The sequence below is a fragment of the Pelmatolapia mariae genome, linkage group LG10_11 (assembly GCF_036321145.2).
Source record: "Pelmatolapia mariae isolate MD_Pm_ZW linkage group LG10_11, Pm_UMD_F_2, whole genome shotgun sequence".
Taxonomy (NCBI): domain Eukaryota; kingdom Metazoa; phylum Chordata; class Actinopteri; order Cichliformes; family Cichlidae; genus Pelmatolapia; species Pelmatolapia mariae.
The window spans coordinates 2,201,135-2,223,413 of NC_086236.1; the positions used below are offsets into that span (position 1 = coordinate 2,201,135).

Genomic DNA, 22,279 nt, shown 5'->3' on the forward strand with positions numbered 1-22,279 from the left:
ACTGGTGACTGGTAGGAGGTAAACTGCTGATTTCTCCAGGAGGTGGCTGTGTGTGAAGAACGTATTTACCAACATTCAGTAGTTGGACTGGAGTACAAACAGGAGGAAGTTCTGTGTAACTCCTTGAAAACGGTGAGCTGAGGTTCCCTGTAAGCGCTCACAGCTAACGCTAGCATCGCCAACATTCGATCAGCTGAGAGTGATCTTTGAACAATCTTCAAATTCTTCACAGTGAAAATCTCATTCACTGTTTCCTTGAAATGTCCGTCTCTACTCAGGTCCTCAGTCATGGAAAAAACAAACAATACCACTGATGATTGAACATGATTATTGATCAGCTTAACAAACCTGCATAAAAATGTGTTTTACCAGAAAGCTAAAAGCTGACGGGTGTGAAACCATCACAGATCTGGAGGTGAAGGTAACTCAAAATGTTACAATGTTTCAGAGTCGCCTTTGCAGAGCTTTGGCTGCTGTGACTGCCTGGCTCTCTGAGACACAGTGTGGTGGAAGGTAGAGCTGCAACTATCGATTATTTTACTAATCCATTACTCGATGGAAAACTCAATAGAGTAGTAGTAATCGATAAAATTGATAAAAATGCTTTTGTCTTATTAATGAGTAATAATATTCAAAAGAGGGGAAAAAAAATACAGGTCTTTTAAAATAAACTGCTCACTGACTTCGGTTTTAGGAATTAAAATGTTTTTGTTTCATTCGTCAGAAAACAAAACCTCTGTATTTACTTGTGATATTACATTTTATTTTTTAAAGAAAACATTTTCTTAAAAGTAAAAATACATGGCAGAGTCAAAGTCAAATACAATAAGATAAATACACAATCTAAACTGAGGCATGAACATCAATCTTTACTGTGTGTCTTTGAGGCTTTACGTTTGTGAGTGTGAGTCAGTATCTCAGCATTCTGACGTTTGCTCTGTACTTTGATGCAAAGCTTTTGTGCTGCTGAAAACAAGATGGCGTGATGGTGTAGACGTTAATTAATCTTGGCAATAATTTAACGTCCTACCTGAAACCTCTCAGGTCAGTTTTACTGGCACATGTACATTTTTTAGGCTTTTGGAAAAAAGCTTTAATTTTTATGTTTTTAAAGCTTCTACGGTTGAGCTTCATTTGATCTCACAGTGGTGCACGATGAACAAATCTGAGAAGGCTTTGTATTCAGAATGATTACAAATGTCAGGAGTGAATCAGCGCTTTGTAGTGGTTTTCTTTGTGGATGTGAATCCAGCAAACAGCATTTTGCATTGAATTTGTTTTAAAGAGCTGTCAGTAAGGAGGCAGACACCAGGATTAGGAATGGAACAGACTTCAAGCACATCAAATAATAAAATCAGGCAAAACCTGACTGATTTTATTATTTGATGTGCTTGAAGTGTCGTGGATTTTTGCTAGGACCAATTCTGTTTACATTATACATGCTTCCCTTAGGCAGCATCATTAGAAGACATAGCATACATTTTCACTGCTATGCTGATGACACCCAGCTCTATCTATCCATGAAGCCAGGTAACACACACCAGTGAGTTAAACTGCAGGAATGTCTTAAAGACATAAAGACCTGGATGGCCGCTAACTTTCTGCTTCTTAATTCAGATCAAACTGAGGTTATTGTACTCGGCCCTGAAAATCTTAGAAATATGGTATCTAACCAGATTCTTACTCTGGATGGCATTACCTTGGCCTCCAGTAATGCTGTGAGGAACCTTGGAGTCATTTTGACCACCCTCACTTCAATGCAGTGGGGGTGGCTGTGTAGAGCAGATCAGCTACTGATCGGAACGTTGGTGGTTCGATTCCTGGCTCCCCCAGTCTGCATGCCAAATAACCTTGGGCAGGATACTAACCCCAAATTGCCCTCTGATGCGTTAATCGGGAGTGTGAATGTTTATTAGTTGCACTGGAGTTTAGAAGTGCTTGTATGTGTGGGTGTGACTGGGTGAATGAGGCATGTTGTATAGAGCGCTTCGAGTACTCCAGGAGATAGAAAAGCGCTATATAAGAATCAGTCCAATTAGTCCATATTAAACAAATATGTAAGACTGCTTTCTTCCATTTGTGCAACATCTCTAAAATTAGAAATATTCTGTCTCAGAGTGACGCTGAAAAACTAGTTCATGCATTTATTACTTCCAGGCTGGACTACTGTCATTCATGGGGATTCAGTTTTCAGGCCCCTCTTCCAACCAGCTTCCAGTTTGGATTCAGGAGACAGACACTGTCTCTACTGTCTTTGTATTACTGTAAGGTCTTTACTAGAGCTGGGCGATATAAGATTTTTTCATATCACGATATGTTTTTTTCATTTCAGGCGATAACGATATATATCACGATATAAGCCAAATAACTATATTTGTAAGATTTAAATGTGCCGTTGCTCACAAGTAAAATGTGAAATAATCTGCAGCTTGTTTTGATTTTAAATATTTATTTCCCATAATAAGTTTAACAGGGTAGATGTACTTAAGGAACATGAGACTTTTTCAGATGAATAAAGGCAAATATTGCAAACTACACAAAAGGCAGCCGCTAAAGCGTTTAAGTTTCAAAATAGAACAAACAAAACAAACTACTAAATTGTCAATTCCACTTAGAAACAAAATATTAATTCTAACAATAAATCTTAGTTCGTTTTACAGACGAACAGACAAAATTGACTAACTTTTGTCAATATCAAATAAACTGAGAACTAAAAGGAAATTCTCAATCTCTCCTTGTTGTATAGCTTAGCTTTTCAAACAGTTTTAACAGTGACTTTAGTCTGACAAAAGCCGAATGACGAATTAGCGCTTTCAGTCAGAGATTGAGCATGCACCGGTTTATTGTATTTCCAGACTTGCTTTCGGCACAATTTACAGTGCGCGCTACTCTGTTTTTTGTCAGACTTGAAATAGCCGAAATACCTTCACACTACGGAACTTCTATGGCCCTTCCGTTCGACAAGCTCTCCGGCATTGGAACCATCATCTGTTTTTTTTTTTTTTCTTCAGTAACCTTCGCTCACGCTCTCGGTTGATTTTTCTCTAGTCGGCAAACTCATTTCCTCCATTACCTGGGCGGCACGGCGGCTAGCTGCTTCCCAAACAAATACACATGTGCGCCTTGGCACTTGTGCTGCACGTAACAAGTCACGTGACGTGACGCTGCGGCTGTGATTGGTTCGGCTCTGCGCTACTTAATTTGGATTGGCTGTTCTTCTTTTTTTTTTTTTTTTAAGAGGACAAGAGAGATGAGGTCTATCGCAATAGTTAAATTTTTCTATCGAGAAAAAGTTATTTCGCAATACATATCGTTATCGTTCTATCGCCCAGCTCTAGTCTTTACCTTACAGTATAAAGCACCTCGAGGAAACTGTTGTTGTAATATGTTGCAATATAAGTAAAATTGAATAGAAATGATTTTATTTCTATATTCAAAACAAAAGAGTGAAGACAGAGGTCCTGTGTTTGGTCTCTCTCTCACACACACACACACACACACACTGTTCGTGCAGAGCAGTGCTGACAGATGCTTGGAGGAGGAGGATGGCACTCGGTTAAGCGATACTCCCCTTTTATTCTCTCTCTCTCTATCATGTTTCCCCGCCCCCGCTGTGTGTGTGTGTGTGCGCGCGCGCGCTGCAGTGTCTCAGTGTCGGTTGGAGGACGCACGTTTTTCTGCTACTCAGACAGTCGGAGGGAGAGCTCGGTCGAGAGACATTCACTAAAAACCAGAAACAGTGAGCGAGTGTGTGTCGGTGTTATTCACCGCCGGTCAGTCAGACGAACGCCACACAGCTCACACTCAGTGTGTGTGTGTGTGTGTGTGTGTGTGTGTGTGTTTAGGCCCTGCTGTTTTGTTTTTTCGTCACCACAGAAGAAGAAAACAGCTGCCTGTTGTTTTTTTTCTGCTGCTGCAGTAGGAGAGGGAGAGCGGGCGAGCGAGGTTCAGCTGCATTACGGCTGCGTCTGTTTGATCCGACAGGTTCTGGTACGTTTACCGATCGATTATCGATTGATTTGATGAGTCATCAGGTTGGTTTGAACTGATGTTGATGTTTTACCGCCTGAACTGGAGACGAATGCTGTCAGCTGTTGATCAGAACAACGTATGAAAATGTTTTTGTTTGTCAAAGTAATCGATTACCTGATTCATGTTGGTGGTGCAGCAGCTGTGGGTCTGATCTGATTGATTAATCTGCCAGTTAATTTCGTCATTAATTAAAATGATAATAAATATGTGTACAGTGAAGCAGCAACAATAAGTATTTGATTGTCGATTGTATTACTGCTTGTTGCTCTTCAAGGCAAAAAAAGCCAATAAAAAATATTTCTATTTCTACTTTGTCCCACGTTAGAGACATTTCACTGTTTTATGTTGTGTTTTTTACGTTATTTGTAAAGCATTTGTGGTTCGACTTGGAGGCTCTGTGTTTTCACAGATGATTTAAAAACAAAAAACAAATTTACAGCAAAAAACAGTTGAATTAAGTGTTACACTGAGATGGCTGTCAGTGTGAATGAAACATAAATAAAACTAAACTGAATAAATTTCATCTACATTAGATGGAAAAACAGCGAGTACGTAAGGCTCTTTTGTCTGCTCCGGTGTTTCTTAAATGGTCCCCACATGTTTTGGTTTGGATCTTCCTCCACTTTTTCTGGACTTGGGACCAGCACTCGGACTCTCGTGACCTGGATCTTGTATTTGTGTCCCGGTCTCAAACTGGCACGCACAGTGAATGTGTTAATCACTGCAGCAAGGGAAACGGCTTTATTCAAAAATGCTGTAAAATCACTGAGTGTCTTTGAGCAGTTTAAACCCAGACGATGAAATGTGAAAATAATTGGCAGATTAATTAACAATTAGAATAAACATTCACACTGAACCACAGGGTGGCGCTGCTTAAACAAATTGGGGGGTAGCTGACGTGTGACGTTGGACATCAAATATTTTTATTTTAAAATGTTTACAAGTTTCAGAATCAACTTCTTTTATTTTATAATTATAAATAATATAAAGCATTTTATTCTTTCTGCCAACAAAGCTCATGTTCAGACCCTCTCAAACTTAGAGACTAAACCAGTGTTTTGAGTCACAGTGTGCTACGATTTCACCACAAAAACATGAAAAAAGTTATAAATTTAAAAATGTATGAAGAATTTTCAGTAAATGAAAACGGTGCCTAACTGACTCTAATATAAAAAGAAAAAATGTTGGTTTGTTGGTCTCGGTGTTGGTGTTTTGGCTGCTGCCATGTCGGTCTGTATTTGGACAACAATGCGGATTGTTAAGTTAGCAACTAACGTTAGCTAGCCTGGCTGTAACGGTGCCTCACAGACACACGGATACCTGCTGATTAATGCTCGGATACTGTAGAATTTAAGATAAGATAAGAAGAACTTTATTTATCCCGAAGGAAATTCTTTTGTCATACACATGCTCAATGCAGCAAGAGAGACAGAGGAATAAGATGTATGCTATTGTACATATTGTATAAGTATACAGTAATATACAGTAGGTAGGATAGTGCTAAATATAATATCAAATAACTGTAGCAACTAACAATATAACTATTGTTACTTGCTACCATATCTAGTAGAATTAGCCTCACATGGGCCTGTTATTGGATCATTGCATTAAAAATGCTCAAATAGACTCACACAGCACAGAGATCCAGTCCAAGGATTCTGCAGTTAGCTGAGGTGAAGCCTAGCAGACAGCTAGCAGACAGCTAGCAGCAGCTAGCGCCTGTCTCATCGTCCACCTGTCAGAAAACTTAATACAGTTAGCGATAAAGACCTAAAGTGTTTCTGCAGCAGTCTGTTTGTATGTGTTTATTTCTGCTGTAAAGTTGGAGTCTATCGAGATCAGCAGCATCGCTGTAGCCGGCCTGTCGCTGTGATTTTTTGCTAATTTACTGCTGGCAGTAGCTGATGTGTATCTGGCTAGATATTCACAGACCATGTCATTTCTTTTTGTTCTTTGATAAATCACAACAAAAACAGCCATCTATAGCCTCTATAAACTCACATGGTGCATGCGGTGAAGGCTAACCCTGCTCAGGTTTCCACACAGATTCCTCACAGAACAAAACCATGGAAGCAGCTTCCCAAACCAAAGGATACTGAAGCACACTTTACAGTCACAGGTGAGGGTTTGAGTCTGAACATGAGATTTGTGGACAATCAGAAAAATATTTGTATGAAAAAAATGTCCCCATCATTGAATCCAACTAACATGAGGTTGTTTCGTTTATCAACTTTGTTGATAATTAATGTGTGTTTTTTGTTTCATACTAAGAATAAGCAAGATGTTTGAACCCATCAGCTTTATTTTTATTTCATGGTCGTTTGAAGTTGATCATGAAAACAGAAGAGGTCATGTTTTTTCTAAACGCACCATTCTGTTAGAAAATGTACTGATTAATAGCTTTTCTTTGGTTTTGGATACTTAGTGTGAATATAAAGGTGCTCCTGTACTGTAAGCATGTATTCAAACACAAACTCGTTGTGTTTGGTTTGTTTTCAAGACTCTTGCAGTAAATCTGAGAGCTCACACTAGAGCAGACTGAGGCCAATCGTCTGACTTCATGAGTTAAACAGAAACCAAACATCGTCAGACGCTCGTCCGGTCTCTGTCCTCCTGTGGACTTCTGATCACTCTGCTATATGATCTCCACGTGGCTCTGCAGTCTGTCTGAACAGCTGCTGGCTGTTTTGTCCTCCCGTCTGGTTCAGTATGGTGAGCCCAAAGGGACAAAAGACTTGAGAAATCAAAGTTAAATTTAGAGTTGGAGCCTCTGAGTTCCCAGGACAAATTTCAAAGAAAGGAACTGCACACATGGAGCATGTGCAGAATAACTAAAGTTTTGGTTCTGACTTGTAGTGTTTAAAAGAACGAGAGACTTTTAAGCTGGTGAGCTGTCAGCTTCAGCAGGGGTCAGCCTTTCTCATTGTCCATAGTGATGAGTTCAAATGTCTTGTTTTGTCCACCCAACAGTCCAGAACCAGAAAATACTCAGTTTTCTTTCTCAGAAGACCAAAGAAACCTGAAAATCTGAGCTGAAATGATCAAAAACAGTTACTAGAGTCGACTAATCAGTAAAATTGTTGCAGCTCTAGCCTGCGCCGATGCTGTGCCCAGCCTCCTGCCTACCTCTGCTCAGAGAGTTGGCTCACTGGCGCTGCCTTCTGGGCTGGCATCACCGCCATGGGGTTGGTTCAGCTAGTGCTGCAGGGCTGACCGCTAACACCGTGCAGCAGCAGCAGCAGCATGGGTCAGAGGTCAGGGACAGAGCCCGTCGACCTGTCGGACACACCAAACCCCTGCCGGGCAGTCAGGTGAGTCCTGAGTGATGCCGGCGAGTTTTAACGTACGGCTGCATCAAAACAGATTTTCAGTTTATTTTTATTTTAAAACATATCATCACATTTTGTTTATCGATGCCCAGACATAATTCAATTCAGTTTTATTTATACAGCGCCAAATCACAACAGCAGTCGCCTCAAGGCGCTTTATATTGTACAGTAGATCGTACGATAATACATACAGAGAAAAACTCAACAATCATATGACCCCCTATGAGCAAGCACTTTGGCGACAGTGGGAAGGAAAAACTCCCTTTTAACAGGAAGAAACCTCCGACAGAACCAGGCTCAGGGAGGGGCGGGGCCATCTGCTGTGATTGGTTGGGGTGAGAGAAGGAAGACAGGATAAAGACATGCTGTGGAAGAGAGACAGAGATTAATAACAGATATGATTCAATGCAGAGAGGTCTGTTAACACATGTTGAGTGAAGAAGGTGACTGGAAAGGAAACACCCAGTGCATCATGGGAATCCCCGGCAGCCTACGTCTATCGCAGCATAACTAAGGGAGGATTCAGGGTCACCTGGTCCAGCTCTAACTATATGCTTTAGCAAAAAGGAAAGTTTGAAGCCTGATCTTAAAAGTAGAGATAGTGTCTGTCTCCTGAATCCAAACTGGAAGCTGGTTCCACAGAAGAGGGGCCTGAAAACTGAAGGCTCTGCCTCCCATTCTACTTTTAAATACTCTAGGAACAACAAGTAGGCCTGCAGTGTGAGAGCGAAGTGCTCTAATAGGGTGATATGGTACTACAAGGTCATTAAGATAAGATGGGGCCTGATTATTTAAGACCTTGTATGTGAGGAGCAGGATTTTGAATTCTGGATTTAACAGGAAGCCAATGAAGGGAAGCCAATACAGGAGAAATCTGCTCTCTCTTTCTAGTCCCTGTCAGGACTCTTGCTGCAGCATTTTGGATTAACTGAAGGCTTTTCAGGGAGTTTTTAGGACTTCCTGATAATAAAGAATTACAGTAGTCCAGCCTGGAAGTAATAAATGCATGAACTAGTTTTTCAGCGTCACTCTGAGACAGGATATTTCTAACTTTAGAGATGTTGCACACATGGAAGAAAGCAGTCTTACATATTTGTTTAATATGTGCATTGAAGGACATGTCCTGGTCAAAAATGACTCCAAGGTTCCTCACAGTGTTACTGGAGGCCAAGGTAATGCCATCCAGAGTAAGAATCTGGTTAGATACCATATTTCTAAGATTTTCAGGGCCGAGTACAATAACCTCAGTTTGATCTGAATTAAGAAGCAGAAAGTTAGCGGCCATCCAGGTCTTTATGTCTTTAAGACATTCCTGCAGTTTAACTAATTGGTGTGTGTTACCTGGCTTCATGGATAGATAGAGCTGGGTGTCATCTGCATAGCAGTGAAAATGTATGCTATGTCTTCTAATGATGCTGCCTAAGGGAAGCATGTATAATGTAAACAGAATTGGTCCTAGCACTGAACCCTGTGGAACACCATAATTGACCTTAGTGTGTGACCATAACATAACGTAACATAACATGTATCATGTTTTAAAGAGCACAAAAACTTTACACTTCCTTGAAACATTTGTCGAGTCTTGTTATGAATCAAACTGACCTCACTTAGTTCAGTTTGAGCCAAGATGGCTGAAAGAGAAGCTCGATCTACAAGTTGCAGTGATGTGTGTTAGCTTTCAGCTGCCTCCGTGTCCATGTGTCTCTCACGTCGTAAACACCCAACTATACTAGAGACAAAATCTGAACAGTGTCCTCTGAGCAAGCATTTGTTACACTAAACAAAGTAGGGAACGAACCAACGCTGAGCTTATGGACTGTCGTGTACACCAGAGCTTTTTAAAAGCTTACTGTAAAGTTGTGCTGCACGTGAAGCTGGATTGCGACAGTTCTTGCCGGTATCGCTGAGCTGCGTCTGCACTGATTTCCTCGCTCGGTGGTTGGATCCTGTAGCGTTGGTCATCCTTTTTGTTGCAGTCTTGCGTCTTTCCACCTTGAACTGTGAGGTCCAGTTCATGTGTTGCTTCACTGATCATGGTCGCAGAGTGAAGCGTTAAATACCAGCTGCAATGCAAAGGGTGAAGCTGGTGTTCATCCGAGGGACTGGGGCCTCGCTGCAACGTCAGTTGAATATGTCTTTGGCAATTAACGCATCTGCAGAGGTGCACCTTTTCATGTCAGAGCTAATACCATACCAGTCGCATCGGTTTTTCCTCACAAGGTCTTAAAAAGACCACGAGCATCACCTGATTCTGCAGCGTGATTCTCCACCTGAATCTGGAGGTTACATCGGCCTACAGACCGACTGCTTCATTCAACTAAATCTAAACTGCAAGTGAACTAAAGAGACACTTCTTTCAACCTGAGGCAGGAAGACTGTTTGAAAGTATCTGATAAGGCAGTGGAGGTTAGTTGATGTGCTTTAGCTTACTGCAAAGTTGCGGTTGTGAGAAGTGTCGGTAGAACAAAGAGGCTATGGCGTATGTCTTAGTCTAATAATAAGGTGAAAGGGTTTCTTCTTGACTGCAGGTGTGCTGAGGGTTTACAATGTTTGAGCATGACGGCTTTGGGAGGCTTTATCAACATCTTAGGCTGTGGCTGCATCTCTCATAGAGATAATCACTGAGGTATACACATTTTCATAACTTCTAAGATATGTGCAGAGTTTGATAAGCTTGTCAGGCTCCTTGAAGAGATGACTAAAAATAAAATAAAAAAAATAAAGGGTCTAAAAATAGGCTTTGTTGAAATGGAGAGACAAAAGCCACCTTTGTGAGGCGAATGACAAATCCAGAGTTGGTTAAGCAGACCAGAGTCACAGCTCGTATTCAGATGCCGTTCACTGTGCACATATAATGTGTCTGTAATCACAAGCAGCATCCTCAGGCAGATGGTGAACAGCTGGCAGGAATACCAAAACCATTAAACCAGTGTGAGATGCTATCCTGAACCACAGCACCCTTCATCGTCTCAGCAATCCCAACAGAACAGATTCATCAGACCTGCACAGGCTGAAGCAGCAGCACAGCCAGGAAAGCACTCAGCTGAGCCCCAACACGATCAATACCAATCAGGCTGAAAGGATCAGAGAGGGTGAGCAAGACGTGCTGCTAAACGAGTTAGAGGTAAAGAAGCCTCCCTCCTCTGCAGTCGGGTTTTTATTAGGAACAAATGAGTCCAGTAAGTTTGACTGAGATTGATGATGAAATGAGGTTAATGGATGTGAAGATTTAGCTACTCTTTAAAAAAATCAGCCTTGATGGTTCAGGGTGGAGTTTGATACCTCGGCTGCACAGCAGAGCTGGTTTTCTGTTTTATGGCTGACTGATAATCAAAAAATGACTCAGCAAATGAAAAAAAGCCTTTTTTAAGACCTCAAAGATGAAATTCATCGAACATAATGAGACACTTATTTAAACTGAACTGGGTGCAATGAAACACTTTTTTGATTATTTATTAGCGGGTTATGTACCACAGGCTTGGATTGTCTCTGTTTGAGCCACGTATTGATTCCTATCGTTCTGTTATTTCAGATGTTCTCCAAAGAGTTGTGATAAATCAGCTCTGTGATCATCTGCAGAGAAATGATTAGCACAGAAACCGTGTTGGTGACGGTTACCGATGATCTTCGTATGGCCTCTGTGCTTGTACTGTAAAGTGCAGGTTTTTACTGCAGCTACCTGAGCACATGTTGGCTTTAAAGGAAATGTGCTGGTTTGAATCACATCTGTTTATCTGCTTCACACACAAGTTGTTCGTGGTGTTCCACAGGGTTTTGTGCTTAGACCAACAGGTTTTTCATCATCCATGCTTCCTTTGTTAGAAAACCCTGCATACATTTATTTTGCCCGTAACACCCAGTACTGTCATACTTTTAAATTCAGAGGAACTGTTTCTTTAAACCCAACAATTTACTCTACAGTTTTGGTTTTCTTGTACATGACAGATGTTGATTCATCAGATTTACAGCAGACTAATACAGAGATCTGTGTTGGTCAGGACTGCGAGGTGTTTTCTGACAGCAGGTTGTGCCGCTCTGAGTCCTGATGAGACGCTGCACAGGTTTTGTTCTAAATCCTCTGCTGAAACAATCTGGATAAGAGGATTCCTGCCTGCTGTGTATTTGGGACAAAGTGACAAAATGTTCTGACCTGTTCTAAGTCGAATCCTGAAAATTAATTGTGGAAATCAGGTCATTGTTTTTAGTTCTGCTGATATCTGCGTTTTGGCTTCAGAAGGTGGTGGACATGTTTTCTGGGTTTTGAACAACAGATGAATATTGATATTACAATTTATTTATTTATTTATTTTTTATAGGTTGTAGTTAATAAATAACAATTTTAACTAATTATTCCAAATAAATAATCTAAACACAGAAAAAATGAAGATCAACTCATGTAAGTTTATAAATTAGCTTACAAGTTAATAATTCAGAGAGCTGCGTTTGTTAAATCTGAACCAGCAGTTTGGTTTAATGAATAGAAGTCGGTTAATGTGGGCGTTGTTTGTGTCTGCTGCCCTTTCCAGGAAGCCGCTGCTGCGATTTGACCCACAGCTCGTAAATATTTAATCACTGAGTAAAGCTCCTGCTGAGCAGTGATCGAGGACTTCGCCTGCAGTGGTTTCATGCCTGCTAATACATTATTCTGATCATTAATGCTGTCGAGGCTATTTTGTGTCCCTTGGTCATCGATTGTCTCTTTGGTGGGGTTGCATTGAGATGACTTCCATACAGCCAAACTCTCAAGTTACTAAAAGCTTTATGAACAAATGGGGTGCTGTAATAGTGTTACCCACAGGAAGTGGCTAGTCAACGTATTCTTCGCCAACTGGTCAACCCATCATAGCATATTTAAGTTTATCACTGGTTAATGTATCATCTGCTCTCAGTTTAGATCCAGGTAATCAGGATACCCCAGAAACATCCATAGGAGGCTTCAGTATAACCTTCAGTTGGGGGAAAGTTCAAACTACGATACGCAGATCGTCTCTCAGAAATGGGAGTCTGAAGTAAGCTAAAGAGCCAGACCTGGTTGAATTTGCCTGAAAAGTCTCATTTCATTGAGAACTTTTGTTTAAAACCTGACTGGACTTAGTTGAGAAACTGAATGAAACTGTCAGTTTGCTGGTTAGTCAACGGTTACTGGAAAGAGGAGCTCTAGTCCTCACAGGCTTGAACTGTTTGGACTCCTGGTCATGAGTCTGATGCTGTCTCCTGACCTCGCAGCAGGTTGCGTTGCCTGTTGTAGTAGACAATAAGTGTTTCACCAGATCTGTGTTAACACAAACAGAAAGTGGTTAGTTTTATACATTAGTGAATAAATGGGTGTTACATCATCCTGTTTTCTCCTCCTGCAGATGTGTAGGTGTGCTCCTTATTCATCCTGACAGCCAGATCCTCTCCAGTAGTCACCTTCCAGACGTTAATCTACTTATCGTGCTGCCGACTGAGATAACTCTCAGTCTTTGACAGCAGTTCTTCAGACTTAACCGGAGGAAAATCGGTTATATCCTATTTTATTAACAGAGTGTGTTTGAGGTTTATTTATTGTGTGTAGGCAGCAGAGTGATGCTTTACAGCTTAAATGATTACTACACTGGCCAGAATGCCTCAATAATGAGCTTCAACAAAGGCAGATCTGCTGTCAGACATTTTGTCCTCACTGTTTTATAAGCACACATTAGCAGAAATCACTTGGGCATCAGCGTCTTGTTTGGCGTGAGAATAATGTTTCATTGGGTGAAGACTGTAGCGGCTGAAGCTCAGGAGGCTAAATATGTTCCACTTTATCACCAAAGAGTTCTCTGAACGTCCTGAGGGTAACTACCTGCTACGACCTCCTTCAAGAACAGCATAGCTTCAGAAGCTTTTTTCTTTTGCATTTACACCAGTTGCATTGAATCAGTGGGAATGCTGGTGTTTGGCGTGTCACTGACACTGAGGAAAACATGATCAGAGCTGTGTGTTTGGTCAGTTTCAGCCGATGTTCTTAATCCCGTTTCAGTTGCTTCATTTTCTCAGCTCTCTCAACCACAGCAGACCTGCTCCACTCGAGGACAAGAGATCCAAAACAAGCTTGAAACTCCCCACCCCAAACTCAACCCACCTCATTCCCAATGTAGCAAAGTGTGAATGTGAAGCTGTCAATTTACCGGTCGCTCTGCATTCCTCCTTGACCTTCAGCTGTGAGCTGTGCGTGACTCATAACTTAACAAGAGTTTTAAGGACTGTTAGAAAAATTAGCTAATTTCTAAATCGACTGTCAGGCAGACCCAGGACTCGCTGGAGGAGGCTTCCCTGCTTAGACCGCTGCCCTGTGACCTGGCCCCAGATAAGCAGGAAAAAATGGATGGATGGATGGAACTCCAACACTAAATGTCAGTTACTCTTAAACTTGAATTATACTTCTGCGTCAGGTTTATGGCTTACACCATAACCAGAACCCCATTTTAACCCTAACCTAAAACCTTTTACATAACCTGATGTGCACATGTGACTACACATTAGGCCGACACATACCACGGCAACTTGGATGGCGTGGAACGTTGCTGTGTAGGAGTTAAAAGGATTTTGTGGTTACTGCGTGAGTTGGATGTAGATTTGCTGCAGGAGTCTAAATCAAGTCTAGAGACCTATCTGTGCTGAGGAAGGAACTAAAAACTAGAGATGGACCGATCCGATATCACGTATCGGTATCGGTCCGATACTGACCTAAATTACTGGATGGGATATCGGAGAGAAATAAAAAATGTAATCCGATCCATTAAATATCACCAAAGCACCTCACAAAACTTGCGACACGGCGTAACTCAGCTCATAACCTCAGCACGTCGGAGCAGTATGCGTCACGTGATAGAGCGGCTGTGGCGTGCGAGACCTCTCGGCGGTCTGGTTGAGCATTTGGAGCCTCGCTACCAAACCGGCATTTCATCTCCGAGAAAGCTATCCCAGAGAGAAGTAAAGCAAGTGTGTAAGTTCATCTCTGAATGTTCGTAAAGCATTCCCACGTTAAGCTTAACAACCGATATATGGAGCGAGTGCCTCTCTCTCTCCCTCCCTCTCCTGCTGCTACTTCAATCATGAAACTGATCGATGATCAGCTGATCGGCTTTTCTGTCGCGAGTCCGTCTCTCTTCTTTGTTTTTGGCCCACTTTGCACCAGAAAGAGGAAACCAGCGGCTGAACAACAGCAGCACGTTGAAGCTTGATAAGCTGTTGTTAGAATTTATTTAATATTACTTTCTACACCAGGATCCTTTTCTACGTAGCTGACGGCTGGTAACTGTGCAGGGGCGGATCTAGCAAAGTTTAGCCAGGGGGGCCGATAGGGCATGAACAGGGAAAAGGGGGCACAAAGACACTTTTCTTTCTTATTCTCATTTAAAATGTCTCGCTTTTAATAAATAATTATCTGAATCTTACAACCAAAGTTTTAATCTGATGTAAAATGTATAGAAGTGCATTACTGTATATAGTAACTATTAAGTCCAATACTAAGCTGTAGTACCTTTTGCTTTTGGAAGGTACCACCTGTGCAGTCTGCAATTCTGTTGAACAAAGATGTTGAATTGATGGAAAAATAATTCATTTCTGCACTTGTTTTTTTTTTTTTTTTAGACATGCATTAAATTAAAGTAGATTATGTCGATTAAGTATCACGAGGCAGAGGGTGGGGGGTGGTTCCCCCTTTCTTTTCTTTTTTTTCTTTTTTTTGCTGGGAGTGGGCAACCCTATTAGTTAGGTTGCTTAATATATCCACTAAGTACTCTTTAAAATACCGAAATAGGGAGGATGGTGCAGGTTTAAGTTTATTAAACTCATGAGTATTGCTGAATTATGGAATATTTTGGGTGCAGTATATTTTTTTGCATACATATAACAGAATAGCTTTAATGTTTTGTTTTTTAAAAGTTGAGTATGAACTTATACAAAATGCAGAAAGATATTAAAAAACTTTTTTTTTGATTAAAAAATACACTGTATCGGATTCATATCGGTATCGGACATAAAAAAGTGGTATCGTGCCATCTCTACTACAAACCAAAGTCCCTGAAAAACACACCAGAGGCATGTTGTGGAAGTTTTCCCACTTAAATAAAGCCTGCAGACGAGCGGTGAGCGGTAGCTAACATTCTTTAATCCGGACACACAAAGACAACGGACAACCAAGCTTGTGGAGAGCCTGCATGTCCGCGGGACAGACGGTCAGCAGAGTCTCCCTGAGCCTAGCATGGCTCTCAGTTTAAATACCTTCTCCAGAAACAAAAGGCAGTACACAGCTGTTTCACACCTTAAGGTTCACACTCCCTTGCTACCTCCCAGAGTCCTTGAAGAGACAAAAGACTCTTCCTGTGGAGTGGTCTGCTCCCCCCCAACTTCCCTCTTACAGTATGGGTGTCAGACATGGCATTATACAATAAAATAATGTGATTAGTACATAAGTGAAAGAAATTCCATTACAATCCCACCCTTTGATTCTTAAATCAAGAATCACATTAAAACCAGAATTTCTTTCCTGACATTCTGTATATCACATCAACATTATTTTACACTTAAAGGAGTTTCACACTGTGTATCCTCACTTCACCATTCTCCCACCACCCTTTGTTCATCTTTAATCCTCCCCACAATCTAAGCTCTCACATGCAAATGGCTACAACAATGATACAGAGGAAAGGTCTTCTCCAGAGTGTCAAAGTACTTTGCATGGCAAAGTGAAACAGTATTAGGTGGTCATTCGGTCATGGCTCCTGGTGTCTGTGCCATTTACAGAGTCATAATTCCAACGCTGGTCTCCCTCTGCGCTGTCACTTTTGGAGCTTGGCACGCTCTCTTCATCCCTCGATTTCTGTTCCAACGGGGCTGTAGATTTAAGGCAGAGCACGTCGTACACCTTAGTTGTCTTCCTCAACGTCAACGGCGAAACTCTTTCATTTTATTTTAAGTTTTTGCTGTTCAAAATCTCCTCGTGACAATCCTTTGGAAGCCCAGTGGTGCAGCCCACTGTCGTTTGTCTGCTGTCTTGCAGATGGTCTCTGCTTCTTACTGGTCCTGTTGAAGTCTTCTTTTCTGGTCATGGTCTGTATCTGCGTCAATCCTTCCATATCCCTCATGTCACGGTCTCTGCAATTTGAAAATGAAAGCTTCCACGGAAAACCCTCTTTTGCCCTATGTCAGCTTAGCACAATTAGACATGCACAATGAAGTTGTGCATTGTCTCTTAAAAATTCCCAGGGATTCTCCCCTGGAGTAGTTTCACTCCAGGCCCTGTCTTAAGAAAAGGTAAAACATTAGCCAGCAGTGTGTCCTGCTGTAAATCATGTGATTAGATCATATGATTAGCCCTCTGCTGTGGAAAAATAGAAGTTAGCGCAGCGCATCTGTATGCACACTTTCTCACAGTGACCTCTGCACTGTAAACAATACAAGGTCATGAATAACACACCGCTGGTAAATTCAAAGACACAGAAAGTGGCGATTAAAGGTTAAGTCTGCATGCCCCAAAGGTCATGCAACCTGTTGCTGTCATCTTTCTGCTCCTGTAAAAAGAAACATCCACCCTTTTGTCAGGTCAAGGTGGAGGTGCAATCTTGCATACTGGTGTCAAGTCAGTCAAAGCTTTTGTCAGTCCAGTCAGTCCCCATTTTTATTTGCTGACAGTAGAACCTTTCGTGACGCAATAAGTTTCTACTGCCTGCAATGACGTCATTTCAAAAAAAGAAAAATAATTTAGACTGGATTACATCGCGGAATCCTTTTTGGCAGGGACTTGTTTTCTGATTGTCCCAAATAAGTGGCTTTCTCCCGAGCCCATTTTAATTTTTGGAGAAACTCACTTGCGATTGTTCAACATGTTGTGTAGCGCTTTCGATCCCGATATTGCAGGCCTGCTTCAAAAGAGAAAATTGCCAAACAAAAATCTCAGTGCACTGTTAAAAATCAAAAAATATGAAGGCCTCTTTTTAGAAGTTGTCTAAGCATACTCTCTCAGAATGATAGATCAAAACAAAACTAACTGGTAGGTTAAAAGTGGTACCAAAAGAAAATGCAAAATCCCCAAAACTTTCATCCACCAGTCACACCTCACACAACAATATTCTATTAGATAATGAGTTTTGTTTTCCCCCATGTAACCAGATGTGTGTCATGATAAGACCTCCCCTACACATCAGAAACAAGAAACTCAATAATCTATTAGTCCCCACTCATCTGAGCCCCCTGCAGCATTCTGTTCACCCCTGCAATGATTCAATCATCCTTCCCCAAAATAATACTAGTTCACTAGTCTATGTATCACTTCTTAACCCACTAAGTGAACCGGACAAGATGATGGTAACAGAAACGCATGCTTAAAATGCTATTTGGTCTTCATGAGCTTCATTGTGTGTGTTTGTGTTAGTAGGATTAATGCATTTTTCTGTTTGTGTAATTTTTTGTGTACCTCTCCTCTTTGCGGTGCTCCAGACACTTTTCAATTCTCCACGCAAGGCAGTCGTTTTTCTTCCCAGTTTCCTAAACCCAAATTTCATTCCCCACACTAAAACAGCCATGTTCTCCTCTGCTCCTTCCACTGTGGTCTCATCTCATCTCTCCCCCCTTGCAGCAGTCCAGTGAGAGTCAGTTGTCTTTCAGCTTCGTCCTGTGTTTTCCACTGTCTCATTTTGCCATTTTGCTCCAACAGTGGCAAATGTCCAACTCAGGCAGTCTTTTCAATGGTCCATTCACACACAGTGAAGTTGCAGCTCGTTGGAAATGCACATCCATCCATCCAGTCATGATGATGCCATTTTTCTCCTTGCTGTCGCTGTCTTGCACAGCTGCTGCTGCTGCTGCTGCTGGACCTTTTCTTCACTGCTCAGGACACTGCTGTGAGCTCTTGAGATCCATCTCGTTGTTCTGGAACTGCATTTCTTGTCTTCAGGGAGAGATTCTTGGAGCTTGTGTTCTCAGGGTGACAAACACATGGAAGTTAAGCTGTAAAACAATTCAGCCAAAACTTGGCTTGAGTGTTTCTAATGGTGTTGACCTATAATTTTTCCCGACTGCTGAACGTGGAAAATTGATCCGGGTCTGCTCTTCACCTGCAAGTGACACACTGAGACATTTTGATCATTCTTCTCATTGCTTAAAACAACATGTCTCCCCTCTCTGGTTCTGAACTCCCCTTTCTTAAAAACCCAGAGAGACTGTAGTTGTTCTACACTGAAAATCACTAAACCCTCTTCCTATTTTTGCTTATTTTCATCAAGTCTGCTAAAAAAGAAATTTTTGTGTGTCCACCCTAGGGGAGCTGGTGGCCTGCAGTACCACCCTTTCCCGCTAGTTGGAAGCAACTTTTACACACATTTCTACACTCCTCTCTCTTTTTTTTTTTTTTTTTTCCATTTTTAACCCCATTTTCACTGTTTTTTACACACACAGTCTTTTCCCACACAACCATTCTCTGCAATCTTACACACCACACATTTACTCAGTTCTTACCATACAGTCAGATATTGAGTTTTGTCCCTGGCCGCCTGGTGGAAGGCCTACCGCTTTACTGGATCCAGTTTCCCTTTACATTCAGAGCGTCCTCTGCAATGGCCTTCTTCCCTTACCGGCAGAAAAGTGCTAAAATACCGTCATTTCACGCACTGTAGTACGCAGAAATGATTCCCAACAGTGTACTTGAACCGCCGTTCCTGTGGCGTACTTGGACTGACTACAGGCCCGGGCGGCTTCTCCCAAACAGCGTGCTCGAGCCACTGTCCTTGTGATGAGCCGTTCCCAACACAAGCCTGGGGTCTCAAACCACCAGGATTTTCCGTCCCGACAGTGTACCCGAACCGCTGTCCCTGTGACGTACTTGGACCGAACACAGGTCTGGGCCGGCTTCTCCCCAACAACGTGTTCGAGCCACTGTCCTTGTGATGGGCCGTTCCCAACACAAGCCTGGGGCCTCAAACCGCCAGGATTTTCCCTCCGGAGACTTGAACTCCGGAGTCGGCCAGCGTTCCCCCCCTCGGCCAGACAAAAAACTCTCCATGACTGTATACAAAGTTAGCTACAACTCACCCATCTGCAGGAGTCCCCTCAAAGTTGATGGTTTCGGTGGTGGCTGAAACACATGGCTCCGTGACTCCTCCATTTCCTTTGCTTCAACAGCCGGTAGGACAAAGGTACCTTTTCCCTCAGGGGTGATCAGCCCGTCCACGGAACCGTTGTTCAGCGACCACACGGACCATCCTGCTCGCAGCGCCATTCTGTTGTGGAAGTTTTCCCACTTAAATAAAGCCTGCAGACGAGCGGTGAGCGGTAGCTAACATTCTTTAATCCGGACACACAAAGACAACGGACAACCAAGCTTGTGGAGAGCCTGCATGTCCGCGGGACAGACGGTCAGCAGAGTCTCACTGAGCCGAGCATGGCTCTCAGTTTAAATACCTTCTTCAGGAACAAAAGGCAGTACACAGCTGTTTCACACCTTAAGGTTCACACTCCCTTGCTACCTCCCAGAGTCCTTGAAGAGACAAAAGACTCTTCCTGTGGAGTGGTCTGCTCCCCCCCAACTTCCCTCTTACAGTATGGGTGTCAGACATGGCATTATACAATAAAATAATGTGATTAGTACATAAGTGAAAGAAATTCCATTACAGGCAAAACAGAGGTTTACCCGGTTCTTGCTTGTGTGAACATAATCATTCGTGATGGACACAGAAAAATTGCCCAGCCGATGGGAAGAGGAGCAGAACAGAAAGTTCACAAGAAAAACTTTGTGTTTGGTGTTGATGGTCTGATGGTTCTTAAGTCCTAGAGAAACACTCAGTCATACTTTACTTTGTACTTTTGTGTTGAGTCTACGGAGTATCCTGAAACCCTTACACAGAGCTTACTCCATAACCTGACTCTCAGTAATACAGCTAATGTCACATTGGCACAGCCACAATTACTGTGATTATTTCCTCACATTTCCAGCTACTTCTGTCACCATTTTTCACCTTGATTGGCAGAGAATGGATCAGTTTGAACTGACTAATGTATAGTATGAATGTCATGTAAGTGCTACAGTTGAACCTTGTGTAGGCTACATCGACGTAGAAGTTGAGCTTAAGAAGAGTGGACTATCTCCATGACTTAGAAGAACTATGGAAAAAGGTCTCAAAGTTTTAAGAATCCTAAAATGAGATCATGCTTTAGCTGAACAAAGTGGCCAATGAGACCTGAGAGGTGCTTCCTGAAGTCTGACTTTGCCCATCAGTTTTAAAATCTTCGGGGCACATGTCTGCCCCATTCCAGCACCAAGTTAGTGAGACGGGGAAATATATGACATTGAACATCAGAGACATGGAATAGATGTCGGTTCTGCATCTGGGATCTTGTTTTCTGTTCAAAGCTACTCTCGTGCATATATTTGATGTATAAATAATGGATCCATATCTCGATGATGTGCTGTGACAGCTGGTTGCAGAGCGTGTACTGTCTGGTGTTCCGAGGTCAAACCACCCAATCAGCAGTCATCTTCTGAACACGCCGTTCCTGTCTGGATGTCTCTCCCCTCATGTTTATGGATGCTCTCCCAGCACGCCGAAACCAGGGGGCGATGTTCAAACAGCATCGCTAACGACATCGCCCGCTTCCCCCGAGAGCCTTCCCGTCTCCCTGAGCTCCTCACCGCCTCGCTGTTTTCATACCTCATTTACTGCCTTCCTCTTCACTCCTCCCCCCCACCTTCATGCCCCGCTATAAGCTCCGTCTGTCTGTAGTCAGTCTGTTGTTGAAGATGAAACGGGATGATGGAGGGAGGGAGAGTCTCATCGCTGTGACCTTCAGCGTTTCAGAAAATGAAGGAGAAAACTGCAGCCATTACAGTAATGCACTCCTGTCTGCGTAAAGGCAGCATCCATCGGCTGTATTTATATCCCAGCTTCTCAATTCATCCAGAAAATGTAAATTACCACTCATTTAATGTCCTCTGAGCCGAGGCAACAGTTCAGACAGAAAAATATCAGTACAGAAGCATCAATGAACCATTGAAGTGAAAACTAGTTTGTGTTGGACCTGGACTAACATAACAATATTTCAGTTTAGTTTTTAAAATGAACCAAACTAACAATGACTAAAAATATGACAACTTTTCTGTATTTATTCTGTTTTAAGCACACGGCATAGTTTTAACTGTAGAAAGTATAAATGTTGTTACTTCCTCAAGATGAGTGTTTATGCTGAACATGGATGGCGAGGGCTGGATCTCAACAAGAAACCGTACGATGGCAGAAAAACTGTACGTCAGCCAGTGAGCATAACTCTTTGTGACTCTTAATGGACTTTTATTAAGTATGATCTGAGTGAGTCCATGAACTCATCAAAGTGGTAACACGGGTCATTTTCCCCGTCATGTTACAGCCACGGCCATCGAAAAGAATGCAAGTTTAAGCCACTTCCACATTAGTTCAAATAGATTCTCGGTGAGGGAAAAAGGTAAATTTCGTTGATGTAATATTCATGTGAGATGCATGCCATATTTGATGCGACTTTCCTTCAGCAGCTGATGTTTCAGGTCGAGCGTGCCTCTAACTGTGTTGTGTGTCCTCCCTGCAGTATTCGTCAGCCGGCTGCCCGCTGTCTCTTCACCACAGCGAGAAGCCCGATCACGAGGAGGTGTGCGAGTTCAGGCCGTACACCTGCCCGTGCCCAGGAGCCACCTGCAAGTGGCATGGCTCACTGGAGGCCGTCATGCCTCACCTCATGCACGCTCACAAGTCCATCACCACGCTGCAGGTCAGAGTCGAAACTTTGACTCTACAGACACACAGTATGGGGTAGAGACACAGGGAAAGTGGGAACCCCAAAATCAAGTGTAGCCAATCTTTGTTTATAGCCTGTCCTTCTGACTGTTTCTGCACTTTGGGGATTTAACACAATGCATCCACAATGAATGT

At 42.3% G+C, this 22,279-nt stretch overlaps 1 protein-coding gene across 1 annotated transcript in view; it reads left to right on the forward strand.

The window, feature by feature from the left end:
- siah2l (seven in absentia homolog 2 (Drosophila)-like) overlaps window positions 1-22,279 on the forward strand; it is a 33,515-nt gene that overhangs the window by 7,323 nt on the left and 3,913 nt on the right. The window contains exon 2 of the mRNA XM_063486211.1: window positions 21,939-22,118. Within this exon, the coding sequence (XP_063342281.1) occupies window positions 21,939-22,118 (180 nt within the window). The remainder of the gene's footprint in view (window positions 1-21,938; window positions 22,119-22,279) is intronic.